The 26,981-nt window shown below is 27.6% G+C and overlaps 1 protein-coding gene across 2 annotated transcripts in view; it reads right to left on the reverse strand.

The window, feature by feature from the left end:
* The window catches only part of LOC132922858 (uncharacterized), a 139,805-nt gene that overhangs the window by 5,877 nt on the left and 106,947 nt on the right, over window positions 1–26,981 (reverse strand). For both annotated transcript variants that reach the window (XM_060986576.1, XM_060986577.1), the window contains one exon: window positions 20,965–21,181. In XM_060986576.1, coding sequence (XP_060842559.1) covers window positions 20,965–21,181 — 217 coding nt within the window. The remainder of the gene's footprint in view (window positions 1–20,964; window positions 21,182–26,981) is intronic.

The raw sequence follows: 26,981 nt of genomic DNA on the forward strand, positions 1-26,981 counted from the left end.
TGCAGATTAAAAAATTTAAAAAAATTACACTTCATAAATTATTAATTCTTTGAGCCAATAAATAATCGTTACCGTGTATTTCTAAAACGTGTCGTGCGTCTACCGTTATTATTTATATTTTGAATATTCAACCGAGAAAATGTGTGGTATTTTAAACATAAGTATACTGTTATCAGGTATTAGATTAGATAATGGTTTTTAGGCCGGTCTGAAGGAGCCAGTCCGCCCCTGGACGTGGACTACTAATATTATATATACGTATAATATCGATTGTCACGATGCAGCCGTTTCGCATCAAGTCATCACGGGCGGCCGTGCGTAGTCCCGTACAATATAATGATTTAACAATATCGTAGTAATATTTCATTATTGTCGTACTATCTCATATTTTCATTATAATATAATCGTATCATATTACAGTAATATTATCATAAGCCCTTTTACGTAGTGTACATATTATAATATGTCGTATATGCGTAGGCAACTCATCGTTTTATTTTATCGAACGCGTCCATTTACGTATAATATTATACAGGTTGGGCCTACGTTTACATTTATTTTATCTTGTTGTGGGTGCTATTATTATAGTCGTATACGCAGATCATACTTTGGTCGGACGCTTATAAAGCAAGTGCGCACACGAGCACAATATTATATGAGCTTTTTATTATGACAATAATCCAGCGGTTTAGGCCATCGTAAACCGACCCCGCAGGACACGACACACGTCTATAATACGGTCATCTGATGTCAGGGGAGGTGCCTCCTTCGTGTCACACCTGCAGCTGCGGCTCTCGATCCGCAAACAACTCTACTCAACCGAATGCCGTAAGCTCCGGCTGGAAAGAGAAGAATTACTATCCTCCACTGCCCACCCTCGCGAAATTCTTAGTCGCGACCCATCTACTTCAATCGAGTAATTCAAACGGTTACTTAATACTCAATCAGTTATAATATAATGTGTACTATACCATTTTAAAACCGTTTTGTTTAATGTCTATGCGTATTATTTAGTTTAAGAGCTTAAAATTCATTTTTTGTTAATCCTGCAATGGCCGTCATTGTATTCGAGGATGTTCCCTTGTAATAATGATAAAAAAAAAAAAATCATCAGTTCCTTTTAAAGTGATCGTATATCGCGATTGCCGCAATGGAGAACCCTTCAAATTGTTCATGTGTATACTCTCTTGTCCATATGACACCTTTAGAGCAGGTCAATTTTTAGACGTTATTTGGATACGTTTCCGGGAAAGCTTGAAAATGGTCAGGAATATCGAGCCATTCGCGAGAATTAATTAAACTATTTGTTAATCAATAACATATTATTTCAACTTGATAAACATTCAAATTTTTCAATCAAATACAGAATACCTGAATTGCGTATATTTTTTTGTTTGTGCGCAGAGCAATTTCGTTAGAACGTACACTTAATATGTCAATATTTATATTTACGATAAAATAATTTAAATTATTAAATTCAAATTGAATAATGTTAAATCAAATACCTATTATCAACTAAATGTGACATCCTTCACTTCCTCACAACCACCCTTCCCTGCAATACTAATGACAATAAGACTACCTCTCGTCGAACATTGTAGACGTATTCACGTATTCGCGCATCATTAATCCATATCCACGACATAGACACACCTGGTCTTTTTGAAGGGTTTATTTATTTAGACGAAATATACCGTTTTAAAAAAAAGGTATATTATGTTGGTTCTATCGCGTTTCATTAATGTCAAAACGGTTAAAAGTTAATAGGTATTAGTCAGAGCTTTAAGCTGCATTAAATGCTAATAAAAAACCTACTAATAATCAATCTAATGTTATTGATTACTATTCATTATGCATTTACCAATATATTATTATATACATTTATACGTATAATATTATATACCTGTAAGGTATTTTAATACTTATTTATTCGAATAAAATAATTGATACAAAATCGTAGAAATCTATATGGACTGTAACTTTTTTTTTTTTTTAATGAATATACTTAATTATAAGTTTTAATGGAACAGTCATCAGTAAAATTAAATTTCAAATAGATTATAGCTATATATAGTGTCTACAGCAAAGCCGATTTAATTTTTTTTTATAGTTATTTTGTTTAATCGGGTTTGGTGCCTACTACATAGCGTTTTATTTTATTTTTTTTTATGTTGATTGTAGAATAACTAATTTTCGTTCACTGCTTCATCAAGTAAATTAAATTGTAATCGTATGAAATCACTCATTAATAAAACATTCTTGTTTACCGTTTTATCGGCAATGCAACATACTTACAGGGCAAAAACAAATAATGACATTATCGACATAGGTATTGCAGGGTTTAGATAATGTTATTTACAATATTCGAATGTTACGAAACGCAATTTTAATTTCGGTGATCGTATTTTATTACTATTAATACTTATTATAGCCCCCGTCCCTCAAATTATTTTGTCATGCTGACGAGATAATAACGTCAAACGTCTGCAGCAACTTTTATGGTTGAAGATAATATTATTTTAATATTCTGTTGACGGTTTTTGCGTATTAATCTGTGACGTGCAATGTACCTACCTCATTGAACCATTATAATAATACTCGTATATTATTTATAAGTCGACTAACGTCTGACGGGGTTTATCGTTATGTTATATTTCCCATCGTTGGGCGAAGCCGTTTTAAAAACGTTTCATCGGAGTTACAATATAACATTATTATATCGTTGAATTTTTGTCACGAAAAAGCGACAGTCGCTTAATTATATTATAATATAATATACCTGTGTAAAATCGAGAATCGTGATTATTTTTATCGATCGTGGCCCGACCTCGATTTGTCCACTTAGCTACACTGCAGAAAAATGTCATTGTTATCTAACACTGTTGCATTATACACGAAACAATTCGCATTTTTTTAAATATAAAATATATTGTCTCGTTTACGCCGTATCGTTGATATTATGCATATTGTTATTTCATATGTGTCGGCCGAGAAAAATAATACACGTAGATAAACACACACTGAATGACTTCTCGTGTTTGATTCCCGAGCGATTGATTGTAGCTGTTTACTTTTTTTTTTTTTTTAACATGCCCCACACGAATATCAGTTGTATTTTATTGCATAACGCGCGTCATATAACTTATAAGTATACCTATATTTAGAGAAATATATTTTGAAATAACTCTTAGCTGACATGTAAAATGTGCGTATGACACATTTACTAATGCGAAAGTTGGAGGGGTTTTTTTATTTTTTTAATATTTGTGCTCACAGTATCCTATGGCTTGTTTATGTGAATAATAGGTCTACTATGTCCACATTATATAGGTTGGATTACAGCATGTTAGCGTTTTTATTGTGAAATATAGTGGTGAACTTATATATAATTGTATATTTTTTTACATCATATAATAACTCGTGTACGACTGGATTCATGAAGGATTTCAACGATTTCCATTTTATGTAATTGTTGAACTTAATATTGACAATATATTAATTATTTAATATTATATTAGTACCTGCCTAATATGAAAATGCTTTCAATTTAATGCCCTAATAAAAATAAAAGATTAAAAAGTGACAGAATAAAGGCTAATTCGTTTATATTTCTTCAAAATGTAATTAAAATTACTGACTAGGTTATGAAAAAAATCTGACAAAAAAAAAAAAATCTTCGACTAATTTAATCTATTCTTTTTTATTAACGTTACATTTTAAGGTATTATTTGAATGAAAACCACCTTTATGTAAAGATAATCATATACCAGAAAATCAATCGATGTACAATTTTTTTTATAAATAATACGTTTGAATTTCGGTCGATAGGTTACTCAATTTTAGTATGTCATGTAGTATGGTGAATAGGTAACCTAATATGAATATCGGTTAGCTGATAAGAACGTATATACAATCGAGTAAAATAATATACATAATAATATACTTAATATTAAGTTCATTGAAATTATTATGGTTGACTTATACATTTACGTATTCAACTATTTTAACATTTAACACTTCCAGAAGGATTGGTATTAGAATTTTTCATGAAAATCATATAATATTCAGTACATTAAAATTTAAACTTGACACATAGCTAGAAGCCCAATAGAAATAAAATACACGCAATGTCCAGTGGCTATTCCAGTTATCGATGGATACAATTATAATTATTTAGCAGTTTTAACAGAAACAATTGTTGAACCGTATCGATTGATTGGATTTCAAAATATTTTATTAATTATAGACATTATAGTGTTAATATTGTGCTATGGAATTTCATGCTTTTATCTCTTCGTTGGTGGTAATAGTATTCATTGATCAACTGAATGTATGGTTTATCATTGAAGTCATATTTTAGTAATCATACAATTTTTGTAATTTTATTTCGAAGAACAAAGTTTTTGGATAAATATGGCAAGGTATATAATTAATGTATTTGCTATTTAGGTTTTTGATTATTTATAGTTCAGTATTCGCGTCTTGCGTGGTTGTTTACTACACATTACATATTACTAATATAATATTACCTTTCTGTATTATTTTTTAAAGGTTCTATTATTTCATTGAGTAATTTACTTTGAACCATATATACCTATGTATTTTATTTTTATAGCTGTCCATACTATCAATTTATTTTTGAACCATTTAAACCACTTCGCAAACTATATAGTATATTTTATTTTTTTATGTCTTGGATGGTAAATGTAAATAAAATATAAAATTAATGAAAGTTTATATTATATGAATCATATTTATAGTTTTCTTAGAAATTACGATGTTATTTATTTGTTGCTACTTCTGTTATTTATTATTATATTTTATGTTTTGTTTTTAGTGTGTTTGAGTTGGGAAACACTATACGTTATTAAAAAAAAAAACCGTTATTTATTCATCTTGATTTAGCTAGTATATTGTTTGCCAAATTTTAATGAAATATAAATTTTAAGAAAGCTGGAATCACAGTGTTTACTTTATATTATGAATTATAACATACTCGTAATATAATAACCTAAAGATAAGTTATTTAGAAATTTGAATCTTCGATTTCGATCAGAGGTAGGAATATGTTGACTTTAGAATGATAATATGTTTATTTTTATTAGTTATATGATAGGAGACAATAATATTTTCTACTAAGAAGATACATTAAAAAATATATAGTATTAAGATAAGAAAAGTAGAGAGTATTTAGATAATTTTGCTACAAATAAGTGTCGAGTATACCTATCTTCGTCATTGAAGAGTAAGCCATAGTGTAAAATGTAAATAATAAATTTAAATTCAATTAAATAATTATAAAAAATTATGCATGTATTATGTATCTTTGTTTTTAAACGGTTATTATAATATTTTAATGGTAACAAAAAAATCAAATAAGAACTTGGAAATTTTTACTCCCCCCCAAAGTATCAACTAGATCGTAGTACTTAACGTACTACCACTAAAGTTGAAATCAAAGCGTTTTTTTCTCTCACAAAAGGTGATGATAAAAACAAAATATCTCATTGAATAATCAATATTTATCTCTCTGTTCATAATTATTCAAAATATCCAATCATTCATACTTTGAATAAGGTTATTTTATTACATTTAAAAACAAATGTAAACAAGATGAAAATATAAGATGTAATTAATAAATATTAGAGACAACTTCGGTTTAAAGCGATAGAAATTGAATAGATATCTATTTACTTTTTTTTTCATTAGTACTCTGAAACGCGCGCAATCAATAAAAAAAAAAATAAATGTCCGTCTCATTTAAAAAAAAAAACTGTGGTAACCAATTCACGTTTGTACTTTGATATCATTCAGTGTAGCTTGAACGCATAAATAAAATTCCACTTTTGAATATCAATATTATTAAAATAAATTAAAAAATTCAGTTGATGACCAATTTATTTGTGATACAGTTTATAACTTAGAATATTTTAGTAAATGTGTTCTTTGAATCTATATTATATAAAAATGTAGATAGCTTTATGTTTTAACAAAAATCAGATTAAAAAAATTTAAAGATATTTAACATGAAAATAAACACACGAGGTTAATAATAATGATGAAAAAAAAATTAATTTGTCAAGTTTCTAATCGGTGTAGTGACTGACATTAAAACGTAAATGCTACTCAATTTTTGTAACCACTATATATATATATATATATATATAGTACCTATAGTCACATTTTAGCTTTGAATCTTTACCATTTTTTGTTATTTTAAATTGTTAACCTAAGAAAATCGCGGAATGAGCTTTAGTTGTTCTACAGCCACCGTATTGAACATAGTTCTAGATTAAAAGTTCATGACATTTTCATGTATATTAAAAATAATGATTTAAAGTTATAAACTATCTTTAATAAATTTTAACGGTTATAAATAAATAACTCCACTTTCTAAATAATAAAAATAAAACTTTGCTCTTTCAAAAATCATATAACGATTATTTTGCGTTTTAAATTATTTTATTATTCTGTTTATTTAAATAAATATATTATTATTTACTGTGTTGATTTTACACTTATTTAAATTATTATTATTATTTTTATTATTAGAATGTAATTTATTGAATATATTTGTAGTTTTGTTATTTGAATCATTTGCAATGTATTATATAATCAACGTAAATGTCTTAACATTTTTAGACATTTTTAGAAAGTTTAAAAGTTTTACACAATTTATGATTTTATAAAACTTTCATGAACAGTTGTTTTGTTTTAAAAAAAACTGTTAAATATATTTTCGATTCCTTAAGCCATTAGTTCAAGTCATTGACATTATAATTTTTATTTGTATTATTTCAAAGATAATACATATATTCTGTAATTTTCTTTAGTATTCTATTTATTATATACATAATAAATTAGTAACAGTAATAATTAATATTAATTAATTTAATAAAAATCGTATTAAAATTTATTTCTAAAAATATTAAATTCTAATGTAAATCTATTTTCAACATTTAGTTTACATTATTATATAATCATCATACTCGTATTATAATATGCATTATACATTTACGAATACTAGCTGTGATTGATGGATCATTTTTTTTTGCTTAAATGTATATAGATTTTAAATTTTAATACATTTGTTTATTTTATACTCATTATAACTTATATAACAGAAATATTAAAAGTTTATATTTTGTAAATGCAATTGATTAGGATTATACATTTTTATGAAACAAAATAGTTACATTAATCATATTGTGTTCAAAATATATTAGCATGTTTGTTAAACCTTTTTAGTTACATTTAATTATTTTATTTGGATCAATAAATAATTAATAAGTTTAAATATTAGTCAAATTCAATATTTACTTTTAAAAATACATATAAAAAACAAGGTAATCATAATTTTTAAAAAAACTTTTATTTTTACAGAACAATAAAAAACTGTTTTTTCATTTTTATTTGTATCTACACAGCTTAGGTACTTACAAACCTACATCGAGAGTATAAATATTAGTTTTAACACAAAAAAAAAGAGTATTTCTGTAATGTCTTTTTCATTGCAGTATTTCAATGAATAGTTTTTCACATAATATGATGTATTAAATGGTCGTTGAGATTGAAAACAACGAAAAATGGTGTTTAATATGTTACAAGTTGTTGTTTAAGAGTAATGTATTTATATAATTTGATACAATTATTTACTCGTAATATGAAATTAATATTTTATTAAAACCATGATGTCGTCAAAATAATATAGTTGGATAGAAAAAACAAGTTATTTAACTTATAGCCAATCGTACAGTTTAAAGATTAACTTAAGCTTAACTACTTATACGTATTCGCATTGTATGTATTATTCAGTTGTTACCTACAGTGAATTAGTAATATAACCATGGGAATATAATATTCTATAAGAAACCACACCTGGTGTGAACAGGGACATTCACTGTAAATAAACAGTTTAATTTTAGTATCGTTATCATCGAGTTTATTATTAGTTTAATTAATCGGGTTCCGTACGTTGTGCGCATTTTACGAAATACGAAAATTAAATTTGATAATAATAACCTGTATGACTATAAGTATATAGACTATGGGTTAAAACGATAGATTACCATACGTACTTTTCATTACGACGTAATTTCAGATTTGCATGATTAAAATATTTATTTTCTGCGTTGTTCAAAGTTTTGAAATTAAAGACACCGCGTGTTTGTGGATAAAATAGTTTATTAAAATAATTGATAAAAAATACAAAATTTATAAAAACGATTAAAAACCAAAATGTAGTCTGATTTCAACATTAAAAATCTTAGAATTTTCTATTTCGGTGGTTTTTATAAGGCTTCTGGACTAAAAGCAAAAAATATTAAATTATTGATAAAATCTCAGTAAGTGTGATTTTAAATACGAGCTCCACCCTTAATCTTTTTTGAAATGCGAATATTATTCAATGATTGCTTTTCCAATTCATAAGAATAAAACCCTACTACTTTGAGCCCGGGTTTTATAATATAAAATTGGAAATGTTTTAATGTTTGTTTTTTAAAATATAAATAATATAAAGAATGATGTTCGGCATATAGAAATATCAAATAAATAAGAGTACTACTAAAAAATTATGGGTTTTTTTAAGAAAAAAATTATTAGTACACAATTGGTTATTCTTATAAGTCATGGTTACTGAAATATAAAACTGTGCTTATGAACAAATTGTACGGGAAGGTGTATAAATGTATACATTTTAATATTTATATATTAACTATAAAAAAACTAGATTTTTTTTAATAATATTGATAACGATTTGAAATTAATTAAATACATTTCAAAATACAGTGCTTTTATCACCATGATCTGGGACATTCGTTTTTAATTACTACAATATATAACTACGTATAATAAAATAAAGTTATTACATATTATATGTTGGTACATGCATATTGTGTACATTATATTTGATGTCATTGAAATTTAGATTATATTTAAACAAAAGCATAATAATATTTCAGACTTTAGTCGGAATTTTTGTATTTATATTATAATTCATAACACATAAAAGTTTAAGAAGAATATATATATATATATTATTACTGTACCTTATTGCGAAACCAATTAACGTATAGATAGTTACTATGTGTTATGTAAATGTATAATATGAATGTAATATCAAAATAAATGAATATATAAAAATTATTTTTTTTTTTATATTTAATAATAATATCTTCATATTATCTAAATTATACTATTTTTGTTTGTAACAATTATTTTTATTGTATTTCATTTCAACGTACAAAGAGATAGTGCTTTGAGTATTTGATTATGAACCATAACGTCGAGTTGTAAAAACGTACACATTTTTTATTAGGTACCTATTTTATATTGTGTTTGTATTTAATAATTATGCTACACACATAAAATAAAATTGCGGAATTTTCACATTAAAATAAAAGTCGTTCTCTACAAAATTATTTTAATATTAAATTTGCAAACATCTGCAGCTAACTTTTATATCTGCAGAGTAGGTAATTAGTCTATATTACCAAACGACTTTATGGAGTTCATAATTTCATATAAAGCCTACTAAGATATTATTTTAGTTAATAGGTTTGTAATACAGTGGGACGTGTAGGTTATAGTATATATATATATATAAAGTGCCTCTACCAGTTTGCAACACATTTAATGTAAATTATTGAAAAATTAAGTTCTAATTTTAAAATTTTGCATAACATATTGTAATAAAACAGATTATATTATAAAATATATATATTATATAGACTATAGATAGACTATATTTTATAGACACTATAAAAAATATAAAATTATATCAATTATCTCTTTTTATCAGATGAATCTTTGCTTGTGTTTCACTATCTCATCTTGTTACAAAAGTTTAAAAATAAAAAGTATAACCTTGTGTTTAGTTGTTTAGAAAATATTTTATTTGGAGTAGTACTTCAACAAACCAAAGCAATGTCGAATAGTTTTAATGTTTAAGACTTTGAGCTTTTCGAAACTGCGTAACAAGTTAACTTGAAAAATATACGAGTCGTGTGATGTTCTTGAAAGTATGTGAATTAAACTCTTATCAAGTATTCACAACGAATATGGGCTGTACAATAATGATGAGATAAACAACTGTTCATATTAATATTATGATTATGATGGCGTTTTAACACTTATTTTAGAAACATCGTCCTGACATTTAATAATTGTTCTGAGGTGAAAATGCATTGATCTGTGAATAGAAACGCCATTTTTTTTTTCGTGATTTCTATGTGTAATTTATTATAATGAGTTGGACGAAGACCGGATGCGAAATGTTCGACAATGGCACATGCGAGTCCGGCATGCGTGAAATACGGCAATTGGTAAATGGCCGTGAAGGGACTCTCTTCGATCGTTAGTCATCCGGCGGTTGCGAGGGTGAGGTAGCACGAATTGTAAAATCTAGGGGGGAAAGTGAGAAAAGTCGGCGATGGTGGCATTGAATTTATCGTGCGCGATTAAAGATGGTCCGGATGGCTGTTTGATCGGAGCGGACGGGGTGCAGGGTTATCGGTCGAGTGTAGTCCGTTCGGAGAAAAACGCAAGCGTATTCAACGGGGAAATTAAAAGCTCTCTCGATGTCAGACGATTACTCCGAATAGACAAACACAGTGAAACGGGGAAGATTAACTCTACTCAAAAACCCGCGCCGCGGCGGTTGGCTGACGTCCGCTCGTTTCTGGACGACGACGAGATGTAAAGTCGGTTCGGGTTTTGGGATTGCGATTAGAATACCGAAAACGGAAGGCGAGCGCTCGCAAGAAAATACACGGCAAAAAAAAAAATATAAAAAATATATATATATATAAATAAAAACCTAGTCTCGTGCGTATAACTACGTACATTCAGCGACTGTATATATACCACAGGGATTTAACAGAATTTGGCTAGCCCGTAGGCTAAACGCGACTTTTATCGCATGCACGTCATACGGACGCCACCAAAAAGTGACCCGATGTCAGAGATATATGGACGGGAGGGAAGAACCGTTTTGTGTTATGTTAAGGGTAGACGGACCTTTTTTTTAACGAGTTCAATAGAGCTACAATATTATAATGTGAGCGTTGTACAAGTTGAGCGCAGCTTTACCGTTTTACGTTATACGCCTATGGGCGTGCAAAACTTGAATACTTATATCGACAGACTTTCTCAGAGCAATAAAAACGTGTCTGTTAAATCGAAAAATAATTAGTTTAAAATCCTCTAAATTGTGATTACATAATTTTTCAATGTTTTCGAGCATAAATCGTGTTTTCGACGAATGCCTGCATGCAAAGTATTTCATTTTACCCGTTGGTTTACTTCTACCGACACGTTTTTATACTTCATAACTTTTTCTTTGCACCCGATTTTCAACACGCGATAATTACGAACACATTTAAGAACTGTAGACTACGTCAAAGGGGTTTTTTCAGCGAACCCGATTAAAGATAACACGCCCGTGTTATTCTAGATTACGTTTTTTCGTACTTATGCGTGGAAAACTGTTATGGGTTGCCCACCTAAATAAAAACATCGTTTGAGTAGGTAAAAACATATAAATTGACATAATTTCAGCGAACACGAACTCAAATGGCACCTCGCAAAAATAATACATAAATCAACGCCACTATACCCATTACTCGTGTATCAGTTGTGTATATATATAATATATAAATATAATAATGTAATTGACTTCCTTTCCGCACAAAAAACTTTATTTAGCTAAACTCTACTGCCACATTTATTAAGCTTCGTGTTTGGCCTTAGAAAACAATATAAAATATATTTCATCTGTTGGGCGTTACTTGGTATATATTTTCTTAAATCTTTAAATTTTTATTCTCTTGCCCATAAGTCGTCAGGAGAAATAAATGCCTCATAATGATTATTTTTAATGAACAATTCAAATTCAGAGACAGTTTGCATCGTTACATTTTGGTAATATTTGGTGTTTTGCACGTTGGAGTAATAAAAGAGATATCTTTTATTGTAGAAGTATAGAAATATTACAATCGTTAATTCGTAACTAAATTTGCATTTGAATGTTTTTTATACGGCTTCATTGTATTTATATATATATTATAATTTTTTTTTAATTTTAATGAAAAAGGGATGAAATAATGAATTATAAAAAGGTTTTAAGAAATTAATCGAAAAAACTATATGTAATTTTTCATTGCATGTAATCATATGTGGATAAAAATAAAATGTAAAATAATTGATCGTATAAGTTATTTTTTGATGTTCTTTTGTGATAAATCGTTAATACTGTAAAGTAATTTGGTACTATCATATAAAACACATATTTTCGTAATAAATAAATATATCATAATTACTTTTTTTTAATTAATTTTAATTATCTATGAATCATATAATTAATTTGTTATTGAGCTCGATTAAAGCGTTTATAATATAGAAAAAAAAATGTAATATAATTTTTAATAAAGATATGTATTTAAATTCTTATTTAATAACAACAATAAAAATCTTTTGAACTTTAAGTTTTCTGTAATAGAATTAAGATATAGGTAAGATTAAACTTTTTTTTTTGACATGCTTTTAATTTTTCCGTTATAAATTGCATTTTAAACTTTTCTCTATAACTATTATGATAAATTATTATCGATGCTTAATTTTTTGATTTCTAACATTAAGGTAGTAGTGATGGTATATATTATTTTGTAAATCTGTTTCCTAAATATTATATATCATAATAAATTATATCTTCATATGCGATTTCTTACATTTTAGTTTTTATTTTAATAATGATAATGACCAAAAGTAGTAATTATAGAAATAATTTATTAATTTTAACTGTGTTATTCATTTTATAACATATAATCATGGAAATATACTGATGTTTCTTTGTTATTTTTAAGGAGTTTTGAGATATTTTGTTTAAGAATTTGAAGTCTTGAGTGTTTAGGACTTCTAAATCGTAGTGTAGAATATACAGTTATTGTTTACAGTTTCAAAATATATTCTTAATTAACTAAGAGTCATTTAATTTGTTATAAATAAAAACTTAGGTTAGGAATATTTTTTATTTTATTTATGTTGTTAAACATTTAGCCAAATTATAAAACAAATACCAACAAACATAGAAGATATTATTTGCTTGAAAGTTACAATAAATAGCTTGTTATTGGATAGTTCACTACTTGAATTATTATTAATGATGTGAAATCCTCATAAAAATACTATTTCATAATAACTGAAGTCTAAAATATTATATATTAAATAATATTATAGCACCTGTATAATATGATATGCTAGACATCATATTATATTGAAATATATTATTTAGCAATTAAAAACCTTGAATGACCATAATTAATAAATAATATTTACTGTTCATTAAAATTACATAAAAATATGTATTTTTGTAGTTAATACTAAGAAAAACAATACTACCGTTGTACATTATTGAAATTTTAATGATTTTACTAAACATATTTAAATTCGTTAGTTTCTATAAATCATATTTAGAGTCAGAAAATTATTTGCTTATTGATTAATTCTAATAATATTATTATCCGATTTGTTTTTTGACACGACTCATGAAAGTCACGAAAAAATATAATTTGTTGTTTCTAGTCGCTTAATTTAAAACCTTATTTTATTTTTTGTTTTGTAATGAGAGCTTTTGTATTTATTTATTTAGATTAGAAAAATAAATTTTAATAAAAATTGTCGATATCTAAGTATATTATTTATAAATTTAGATCATACATAATCAATTAATAATGTTTTTAAATAAAAGCAGAGGTACTTATCTACTTTATTTTATACACAGGCCATAGTACCTAAAAAGAACTTAATGCTATTAAAAAATCTATATTGTAATAATAAGTTTAAAAAAAGGTTTCATTGGTTCAAACCCGTAAAATCGCTTTTAATATACAATGGTCAGATTATAACACAGGTTGCTGTCTATAGGGCATAATTAATAAGAAAATTTAAATACAACTTTGATTAATTAGTTTTGCGCTGTCTGAGATAATATCAAATATATTTTATATAAGCTTATCTTGGAGGAGAAACAATATGCTGCAGGTCTTATCCTATATCCGTATTGACCACTGTGTGCTCAACTCTCACTGGTACGCCACTGTACTTTTTTACACACATATATTTATTATTGATTACACGACATAAAATAATTGCAGTGACATGTAATTATTTTTAAATATTGACACAAATCTTTGACATAAATATTATCGCATTTTAGAGTGGAAGTTTTGTCCCACGTCGTGAGCTAGAGATTGTTGATTAAGTTAATTGCTTTTTAATTCTGGACGAGTACCATCATGAATTCTATCATAAAGTTTTTATAAAGTTCATCTATCGATATTATATACTATGTTGCATCCATTGGTATTATGTTTGATTGCACTTTATAAGATTTATAGTTCCGTTCACATATGTATCTATACCGTAAAGGTTTTTGTCTCTGCTATACTGCAGGGTATTAAAAATGTTGCGACTTTTTGTTTTATTATTTTATTTTATAACTTTGCTGTACTTTGCAGTTCAAACAACCTTTATTATCTGAAAATAATATGCACACTAAAACTTTTTAACCGATAAATATATTCGATTTATCAAGATTTTGCTATTATTTTTTGTAATTATTAGATACGTTCTAGTTAGTTATCACTTTTTTATGTCTAAGGAAATTTCCATTAAAAGTTTTTCGATTTGTTTTATCAACGTTTGTTTGTTAGGTAAAGGGTAGTATCTTATCGAATTTTCTGTACCATTTTAACTTAACATGCGAATGGTAACAAAGTCATCGTAAAATATACTCCTCCAAGGTGATTTAATGCAATTTTATATTGTACTCGAATGCTTATTTCATTTGAAAAAAGTGTGCTTTTCATTCAATAAAGTGATTTGTTCGGAATTGGAAAAAAGAACCATTTGGACATTAAATTGCTTTAGAAATGGATGGTGATTTTATTTAAAAAAATTGAACAATGATCCAATAGATTGCATCTGATATCCGTGTCATATTTTATTAGTATAATGCCAATTCGAAATTGACTATTTTACTGCTTAAAGTGAAATTAAAATTATATTTAGAAGTTAAATAATATACATAAAGTAAAATCAAATTGTTTACAAATTATTTTATATCATAGTAAATTGTCTGATATTATTTATATATATAAAAAAAAAATTATATTTTAAATTAGTTATTCTTATATTAGAATTGCGTATTTCTAGATTGATTTTTTAAAAAGAATTTCATAAAATGTTTATAAATATGTAATTGATAAATAACTGATAAAGTCTATTATTTGTGCTGAGAAAAAAAATACCGTTAGTACTTGTATAGGACGCAGCAATGATTAAAATATTCTTAGACACATAAATGAATAATGTGCTTAACCAGTAATCAAAATGAATGAACAATTAAAAGAAATATTAACTATATATTAGCATGTGTGTAAATAATGATTCTAATTTCTATCGTTTGTGTAGTTTTAAGTACTTTTGTGTTCCATGGCACATAATGTCTTATTGCCGTTTATAAATTTGCTAGAATTATAATTTATTGTTTGAAATATTTAAAATATTAAATGAGAAAATTATACAAATCTTAAAAACGCCATGTTTATCTTAATAGGGAAAAAACTAAAAGTGCATAACTTAACCGGCTGTGTAAAAAAATCAATTTGTAAATGACATAAGTTAAATACATTTACATAATTATGTATAATATTATATTCAATTTAATAATTCATAATTACTTGTAAATGTAATTTCATAAATATTACTTTAAATTTAAACTATGTATTTTTTTATATTAGAAAAAGCGGTTTTATCTATTTTATACTCAATAATTGTAGAATTCCTCATTTGTTTATATAATATATTAATTATATAAAAATATTATATTAAATAAAATTAATTTATACATTAAATGTATCTATTCATAATTTTTGTATTCATGTAATTTTTATCACTACGTATATTATTATATCATGTAGTATTATAGTAATTATTTTATGATATTTGATATATGTGTTTCACAATTCTTTTTCGTGTGGAATAAGTTATCATTAAATTCAAATTTAACACAGCCATTCCAATGACTAACTCAATAACGTTCTACACTCGAATTATAATTTACAGTAAAATGACCGCCTTGGTATTTTTACTAATAATTTTATTATACCATAATAAATAGTAAATATAACACAGACCACAGTTTAGATAAATGATTTTTTTTATTTTATTATTATCACTATTAATTTCAAATTTCTACGAGTAGATACTAAGTTGACGGTAATGAAATATTTAAGAAAACATCTATTAATTATTAGCGACTCTCTGAAATTAAAATATAAAAATAAATTTCATCTATTACTAATAAAAATATAACGTAGCTGATTTAACAATTATTTTTAGCGATATCATTAAAATTGACACAATAAGTATTATCTACAATCTAAATGTTATATACTTTAATATTAAAAGTAACTATAACAATATAAATTATGAATCGTAAACTAAAACATTTTAAAATAATATATAAATACGAAAGTATTAAAAAGTTTATATTACATTATTAATAATAAAAAGTTATCAATACTATAAGTATAGGTCGGTAATATTGGTTCGATGAAATATTAATAATAAATTAATTAAACTGTAATAATTAATGTAACCTACATATAATTTTTTTCGACACTGGAACCAATTTTTTCAAATAAATCGAAATTAATTTGATAAATATTTCTTTATTTTATCTCTGTTTAAAATAAAAATTAAAAAAAAAATTAAAACATAAGAACGATGTATATTATTTAATTTAAGTTATTAATTAAACATATTATTAAATACAGCTATGCCTCGTTCACAGTCTTCTCCTATACACTAATTATTTTATTTTTAGATCTTATCATATAAATAGTAAATTCATAAGAAACTGAAAAATACATTTTTGAATACTCACGAATATAATTGTTTTTTTTTTTTAAATTATTTTTAGTTGTTCTTACAATTATAGGATTTATTGAAATAAAAATTACAATACATTTTTTTGTACATATAAGAGTAATAAGTATTTAAAAAAATAACAAATATTGTAAGTCAGGTAAACTTCATATAAATATTTAATATTTTAAAAATATTTTATTTAATATTAAACATATTTGGGAGATTATTAAAGCCCAAAAAAAATCAAAAGTTTTACTACCGATATTTAACAAATAACAAAATATTAGGTACTTCTTTAAAAATGTATTTCAATTTATTTGCACCATTTATAACTCGTAATTTCCCATTGTTTGCAATTACTTTAACGAATTCTTAAATCACTTTGTAGACGAAAACAACTCAAAAACCTGTCCGGAAACAAAATTATTCTACGTCGTGCGACCTGCTGTAAAGTTTTAATAGGAAGTGTTTGCGGTCGCGCGGTGTAGTTTGAGTGTAAGGTGCTTTACATTATCGATGCGAGGCCGCGAGCCAAGTTTCGCGTAAAATATTCCAAGTACACAGGGTCGAGGGATAATATATATAACCACACTGTCAGTGGTTTAAAAAAAACAATGTATAATACATCGTGTGTTCGACAGACGGCTGAACGGTTAACACTAATCAGTACCTAATCATTTATCACTTACTGAGCGGATAGCCCATAATAGTGAACTGATGTTATACGCATACAATATATTGTTCCTTACAGTTATTTGTTCATTTGGGAAAATGGGTGGTAGAAAAAAGATAACAAGTAATTACCAACAAATAAAGAAATCATTTTTTATTGATACATGTCACTGACAGTATAGACGTGTTACGAGGGATGCCAAACTTTTAAATTTTAAATTCAATAACAACGCAATACGCAACTATAACAAACAACCAATGCAACAGAAGTTTTACCGGCACATTACATGCAGTGTGTTTGACTAGGAATAGTTTGATAGATCATTATTTTTTTCCCCTCAGCAATAGATAGTATACAATAATATGGGATTTGACCGGAGCATGTCGATAAATAATAATTATTCATTGAAAAAAAATGTATTTTCTAATGCGAGTAGCTTTTAATTTAATTTAATACATGTGCAAGTTTATCGTACATAAAATAAAATTTCGTTAATAATTTAAGTAGGTTTTTATTTTTTAACTCGCTTCTAAGGTTAAGAAAAATAATTCTACAACAATTTATTTCAACTTTACTACTTTGTACTTTTGAACACATTTTTTTCATATAACTATTTATCATACACAATAAATATTAAACACGTCATATTATTTTTTTATGCATTAATATTGAAAGGTTATACTTGTTTGTATGTATATATTATATGCATTATTATTATATTATACCGTACAACGGTTGTATTAATATTTTGATATTAAATGGCCTTGACTTTTAAATTAATTAAACCACGAATAAATTAAATCCAAAGCATATTATTATATTTAGTTTAAACATTGCACGGTATTTGAATCGTTTGTTTTGTATATTTTTCGTTTACATTCTATTAGCCGCTGGTGAACAGCATGTTACTTTAAGGTTTTCGATAATTTTTTTACACATTAATGATATGGTATTAAAACATAGCTATGCGTGCTGGAAACTTATTTACAATGTTATAATAGATAATAATATTAAATAATTATAAATTTAGAAACAGTTGTGTGTTACGTGATGTTATGTACTACAACTTTTCTATATGATTGTTCCCAATAGGAGGTAATAATAACATTACATAATAATAATAATAATAATAATAATAATCTAAATACTTTTTTTCACAATAAAATGTCTTAAAATGTTTTAAGCTGATGTCTTGGAATCCTACTTTTAATAATTTGGATTGTTGAACACGATACGAATAATACAATTCGAAACCGTCAGCGTAAGTTTACGATTTGGCGTTCCGGTCACGTTTTACAATCTTAGAGCATCGGCACCGAGACATGTACATCTTCAGTGTTTGCCTTCGTGCTTTACGCAAAATTGCAAACGAAAAACTACGACAAGTAGTTATAGTTGGGGCCTAACCTCGCGTGACGTTTTTGTTTTGGCATGGAATTCATCGCTGTGGCGACGTTGCGGTCGTCGTTAGTGCGTATGCAATCAAATTGCCGGGGAACGCGTAACATACATTAATACATTATATCCCGAAGTGCATCGCTCACGCTGTCCTGCACCACGTCGACGACACTGTCTAAGCGGCTCGAAATCATTTCCGAACAACGCTAATCTCACTTAAGATTCAATTTGCCATAGAATTACGAAACTTTATAGCATTCTGTATTTCTGTGCCGATATTGGTAAAGCCTCGATATAACAAACGTATTGATACAAATATGCTGCTGTTTCATCGATTTGTCATACTCGAATAAAACTTTCGGTGAAACTTATACGTCAAAATATGGTTTTTAAATATAAATAATAAATTTAATTTTAGGTTTTTTCGGTTTCATTATGCTCATTTTACTCACATTACGTTTATAAAATATAAATAAACAATAGGTATTTTATTTAATATCGAATAAAAAGTTCATAGCCATCTTATTCCAACATAATGTTTTACCAGTTTCGTAATTTCGGAGAGATTTTCGAAGTATTAATACGTTAAATGTTCATTTTTATTGTCAAAATACAAGATATAAACGCCAATTATTCATTATCCTGTAGTTTCGTATAATTTATAATAACATTACAATGTGATTCACCAAAACGCTTTTAGTATAATTTTTTATTTAAGTTTATGTTTTTACTCGTGTTTAAAAAATATTAAAATATTATAATTCAACACCCGTTTCACATAAATCACGTCATTCGACGTTTTTTTCTGTAAGTTTATTATTTCATAATATGACCAACTTGATCGATGAGTCACAAAATAATTTGTTACTTTGTTTTAGAATTTTATGGGAAAAACTATTATGCCAAGACACATCGTTAAACTTGTCATTATTTTAATGCATCAAATTTTAAAGATTTTCTCATACTCTCGTGAATTTAATTTATTGTTGCTTATGAATTTAGATTCAGTTTGAGTTAGTGAACGAAGAATAAAATCATTTATCACAAATTTGCACGTTTATATCTCATCGTTTGAAATGTCGAACACAATTAGTGTATACATTTTAAGCCAACGGTCATTATAAATATGTTGATTTTAAAAACATATATATGTATATCCGAGTCCAACGAATTATTTAACGACGAATGGCGGCAATTGTAACTTTATAAGCCACGACAAGTTGGTTTGCAAACTTATTTGTAATAAATTTAAAAGTTGATAGCTGTTTAATAATACAATGTATGGATGAAATATTGACCGAAAAATAATCGTTACTGAAAATAAAATCAGAGAACATAATTACAAAAACCATAACACGACTCAAACTTTCAGTCGGCGTTTGTGCAGTAGTTTATAACCGTAATATGTACTATATATTACCCGCAGCGCCGCAGTTAGGCGCAGCAGCAGTGCAAACATTTATGGAGACAGCAGGTCGAGTATATTTTAACGACCACTCTTATAAAGGAATGGTTTCGGGTGTTATATAAATCACGGCGAGTATATGACGCGCACTGTATATCAAACAGGTAAGTGTGTAAGTGTGTGTGTGTGTGTGTCTATATTACCGAGAAAATGGGCCGCGTTGGCGAGAAATAAAATAGAAAAACAGCGGCCGATTTTGAGCGCAGTCTCATACGACAATCATATTAGTATAATATGCGCATCAACGACATCGTTATAAATAATATTACAGTGGAACCTCGATAACTCGAATCGGCTGGGGGCAAAAATAAAATTCGAGTTATCGAAAATTCGACTTAGAGAGATTCGAGTTATCGAGGTTCCATTGTATATAGGGTTGTCGCCGTTGCCGGGCGAGAGACCGTTGCGCGCCCACGCAATAATGTCGTCACGTCCAAATATACAATGGACATTATATAATCATAAAATAATAATAATATTATGTCTATCGTCTGACCTGGTCGAACCGTCGTAGTTGAAAAGCGTACGTCCGGCACGCGCGAACATGACGGCGTTGAGCGCGAGGGCGAGCAGCCAGAAAATGCCGACAGCGATCGCCGATTGCGTGGTGGGCCCCAAAAGGCGGAGCACGGACACTCTCGGACGGCCGGACGACGACGACATCAGCGTGTCCCGGTACCCGCTGAACAGACGGCTGGTGTGGATGCTGGATGCTGTGAAAAGACAACGATATTAATATGATATATTATTACTAGGGCTGGGATTTCGATGCACTTTGCATTGTTTTTCAAAGCTTACTGTGCAATGCTCGCCTTGTCACAAATTTGTTTTATGTACATTTGAATGAGAATAAGAAAGTTTATTTTGCATTTTTTGGCATTTTAGAGTTTTTGGAGCATTTTATGAGTTTTGAAAACCAAGTGTATGAATTTGAAATTTTATTTTAAGATTTTTACACCAACATGGTTTTTAAATAAATATAACAGATTATAAGTAGGTACTCGTAATTCGTATTATATTATCGGACAAGGTTTGAGTAACCTCTACTCGCATTTACTCTTAAATAATCTTAAATCGGTAAAATCGACGTCCGATGATTACATTTTTTTTAGGGCATTTTTCGGGGTTTTTTAGGGCATTAAAATCCCAGCCCTAATTATTACGTATAACCACGCGGATAGGGTGTGTTGTTGAAAAAACAATTATATTTTGTATATAATATCGTTACACGACAATGAGTATTATTACTGTTATATTATACGGTATTAGGTATAATAATAATATAATATTATAATATTATTAATGCCACGGGGTAGGCTAGCGTATTGTCTGTAGTTTGCAGCGATCGTCGCAGTCGGACTGGAAATTAGAATAAACGCGATGGACGTCCGAAACGTTTGTACGGGATGATGGGTATTCCGACGCGGACGACTCGATAATAGTATAAATATGTTTTATTTGACCCGAACGTTTTAAATAAATAGTATGATGATTTAATTTCCAAAGTGCACTCTGTAAAACAAACATTATTTCATATCGAAATATTTATTTTGTACGAACAAAAAATGCAATTCTTATTATAATATTATAATACGCGTAGATCTGTACGTTTCGTATGTTATGCAAAGACAAACATTTTACTTTTTGAAATACGTAATAATTGCATCGTTTACTTACCCGTTTTAAATATTGATGCCCCTCCCCAAATAAAAATGCTTCACATGGTTATATTACGGAATACATTACATGTTTAGAGTGAGTTTGCAAAATGCGATAGCTAATAGATATGCGTTATAAATTAAATGTATGCATTTTTTATATTTGTAGACAATGTGGGAACTTAAGTGTAAAAGGTGTTATGATATACCGATATTTTGTATACATTTAAACATTAAATGCTTGAGAGGATATTAATATGACATGTTTTAAGTGCTGCAGTGTATAGTATTACTTATAGTTCCATTTGCTACAAAATACTTAAATATGACACCGCGAATGTAGAAAATAATGTCAAGTTACAAAAACAATATATTATTATGTTCGACTAGAAATCAATCTGTCGACAGTGAGTTTTATCGCGTCATAACAGTACGGTATAGTATTTGAAATTATTTCACCCCTTTCCCACGTCATTGGACAAACAAATAAGGCAATACCGCGTATCGGTATAGAGTATAGGGTTGGGAAATTCCCGGAAACGTATGACTTGGCGAGATTCCCGGGAATTGCTGGGAATGACTGGTAATATTATAGTAAAATGTATCATAATCAATCACTATTTATTGATAATTATATTTATAAATAATGTATGTTTTCAATCATATTATATTCACACTTTTTAATTAAATACCATATAAAGTTACATTATTATAGGTGAAAAATAAATTAAGTTGTTATGCAGTGACGCTGTAAATTATAGAAGAATTTAAATTTCACTATGTATATATTTTTTATATGAAAGTATAAAATACTAAGTTAAAATAAAACAAAAATTTGAAGATAATTTATTTTTTATTGGTAAATATTAACATCCACGTGAAACTCATCTTATATGGGTTAGGTATACCTACCTTACATCTTATAACAAAAAAATAAATAAAAATATACATAAATTCTAATACCCAATACATGCGCACTGTAAAAACATTTATTACCGTTTTTAACAACTTAAATATTTTGTCGAAAATTCATAATTAAATTATATAATAATTGGAACCATTTATATTTTATTTTATCCATATAGACTACTAATATACGAGTATTTATTTCGGTATACCGTTGCTCTATTTTAGTAAATAATATTTATATTAAATTAGTTTTTTATTTTTAATACCATTGTTATGATTTAAAATTATGAAGAACCATTCCTCAAAAAGCCATTTATCATATTATAATACATACGTAAAATATAGATTAAAATAAGTGTTATGTGATACGGCACGTGCTTGATCGGTGACGGGGTGTAGAGATTTACGAGAAAAAAAACTTTAAATATCCCAGGTGTCAAACGACGCATGAGCATGGTTTTTTATAAGGGAAGAGGTAGTGGTGGAAGTTTATACTCATAATTGAAATAATTTGCTTTATGAATATTGCCACCAATAAAAAAATACCCACTTAGAATATTTTCTTCGTGAAAGTGAGTAGCTTGACTGAAAAAAATACCTCGTTTTCTATAAACTGGATGCTTGAACGGAAACCACTTACTATTTAAAAAAAAAATAAATTATAAAAATATTATGTTGGAAAAACCACTGTCGATTTTCACGATATACACGTCTGACTGTACAATACACCTAACAAACATTGAACGTTCAATGAACATTCTATATTCTATATTACGATTGTTCTACGAATAATCGAATTAACAATGTGCTATCTCTGTAAGAGATTTCCTAAGCTTATTTTAAATATAATATTCTTTTCATATTTATTTAGTTTTCTTATTCCATAACTCTTTTGAAAATAATTTGTCCTTCTTCTTAGAACAATACTTTATGCTTATTATTCATCATAAATTACGAAGATCGGATTATCTTGCAAATATTCTATGCGCATTTTTACTCAGATAATATTATATGACATAACATAATATTCTTTGTGACATATTCTATTGAAATTCTAACTCATGTCTTATTGCATAAAATATCTTATAGTTTTAATGATAGAATAAACAATACAATATTATTCTTATTTAATAATACAATACGACGTATATTATTCGTTATACCGTTTATTAATAATAATATGTTATTTTAAAACATATCATTATTTGAATAATTATTATACTTAAAGGACTGTACAAAATAATCTTTTGTAAATATGTCCAAGTTGTAATATACGTTTAAAATATATACGTTAATTAAACACACTAAGACTTTTACATTATAATGATAACAATAAATATTATCATTGTGTATTTAATTAATTGCATTTGATATTATTAAAACTGCTGAGAACCAATATTAATAAAATACCATTAAAAATCAACTATCCTTTATTGCATTTAATACTACTGTTTATTGTGATAATTAATTGTAAAAATAATGTACATAACATAAAATAAATAACTTGAGCTATCATATTGAAAAATATGCAGTTCTTTGTTTCCAAAGTATTTTAAATACATTTTAAATACAGTAAGACCTTTTTAAGACATATAATAGTTGAAATCGGGTGGGGTCTCATGCAAATTCCGTGTACGTAATAACACAGTTTTCCAGTTTATCGAATAAACCGAAAAATGACGGTTTGTTCAATACATTTTTTCTGTCTTATTAGGTTTTAGTTTTCAACTCAGTAATTTCAATTACTTTATTCGCACATTGCTATTCCGGATACCACTTTGAAATGCGTCATGCAATTTATTCTTTTAATGAATGACCGATTTTGTACTCATAAAATCGATATGAGCTGATTTTTTTACTTCGCTGAACGCTATCTCCAAAACATGTCCATAAATTTATTTCTGAACTGAATGGTTTTCGCCGGCGGGTGAGCGAGGTATGAACGGGACGACAGAAACAATAACAATGAGTCAAGACAACCGTCGTCGTCGGCCGAATGTGATTTCGCGGCGTAGAGACGTCGCTGAAAAATTACGCGATCCCTTTAGGATTACGGCACGGATATATCAATTCCAACGTTCGCCATCAGTGACGGGACGTACAATGTAATGGAACGGTTTACGCGTTTCGGAGGCTGCGCGCGCGATTGTATGTAAATCCGTTCGACCCAATATAACGGTCAGGATAAGCGGCCGAATTCGTACCGGAGAACCGCTATTTTATTATTTATATATATATATATATATATATATATATATACACACTGTAGAAAATAGGTTCTTTGATTCCATTTGTCCGTGAGTGGCGCACGCAGGCGAAATACCAATCATTTTACGATCGGCGGTTATATTATATTATTATTATTGTTTCGGCGTCGTACCAGACGATCGTGATATCGATCGAGCGGGAGACGGGTGACGGTTAATTGCGATTCATCGATGGTGGTTTTGTATTCTAAATAGAAGGAACAATAATTAAAACCGAATAAACCGATACGCCGATACTGCCGTAATATTATAAACGTATCGTCACGCGTTGTTCGTTCCTATACGATTGTCCGCGGGAAACACTGTAATAGTTTATAAAAATTAACGAGACGTGACGATTGTTTTATCCTTGTCGCCGCCACTGCTAATCTGAGCGAAAATTAACGCAAATTGGTAGCGATGTAAACAATTATTTTGTATTTTTATTTACTGTTCTTGGCCTATCCTCCGTTAAATTATTCATACTTTAACAATGTAATAAGATTCCACTGCGGTTTGTGACACATGTTTTTTTCGCTTTGAACCGCCAACATGAAGAGAACTGCGTCAGTATTACTTCCCCCGAAGCATTACGTATTGTGGCACAACTTTGTGTAGTTAATACTCGTAATATTTGAGTTAACTATTCTGCGTGGTTTCATAACTAAAAGTTTCAAATTATTTTTACGCGGTAGCTGAATAATTAAAATACAATATTATATTATACAATTATTATTATTTATTATATTTAAAACCGTTCATAATATGTGGATAATTTATCAACATAGGTTTTAGTTTTTTGTCTATATTTTACCAAACAGGGTAAATAAAATTGAATATGAATGTGTGTTTTGATGATTTGAAGTTTATAAGATTATTCATTGACATTTCAAACTGACTATCAGTTCATATATAATATTATATTTAAATCCGAGTAATAATTACGTGCACACACACACACACACACACACACACACACACACATATATATATATATATATATATATACAACTATAAATATATGTTAAGGAACCGAAAGTTTATATTGGAAAGAATCTTTAGATACCAAATATTCATGATGCATCATAGAATTACAATAACCAAATATTTTTTATATTGATAATTCAAAATCCCTGTTGGAGTACCAAAACCCTAAATCATAACCAATATTATGTACTTACATGATACATACAAAAAAGAAATCAACACAATAAGCCCAAAACCACCATTATGAAACAGCTGTGTTATCTTGCAAGAAACTAGTCACAAGACTTGCTATTGTAGCAAACGTATCATAAAAAAAAAGTGTTGCCCATGTACAGATTATATTATATATATATATATCGTAATATGATATCCTGTCATGTTGAATTTCGCGTCGTGTTGGAAAATGTTGTTTAGTATTTTGGGTTTATCTATAGGACTAGAACATTTTATTGTTTCAATGTATATGATCTTCAGAACAAAATTAAGAAGCGAAATAAATCCAAAACTTTCTACTTAAGATTTTTAAACAGGATCGTATTGTTTTGTTTCAGTTAGGAATGAAACACAATACTGAGAATGATTTCTGTTGTCAAATGAAATAAAAAATGAAATAAATCAGAAACTTTACACAAAACATTTTAACCAAGAAACAGTTTATACTATTCTTGTTATGAAACAAAATCAAAAGAGGAGTTAAATATTAAATCCACAAC

Source organism: Rhopalosiphum padi, chromosome 2, assembly GCF_020882245.1.
Source record: "Rhopalosiphum padi isolate XX-2018 chromosome 2, ASM2088224v1, whole genome shotgun sequence".
Lineage (NCBI taxonomy): Eukaryota > Metazoa > Arthropoda > Insecta > Hemiptera > Aphididae > Rhopalosiphum > Rhopalosiphum padi.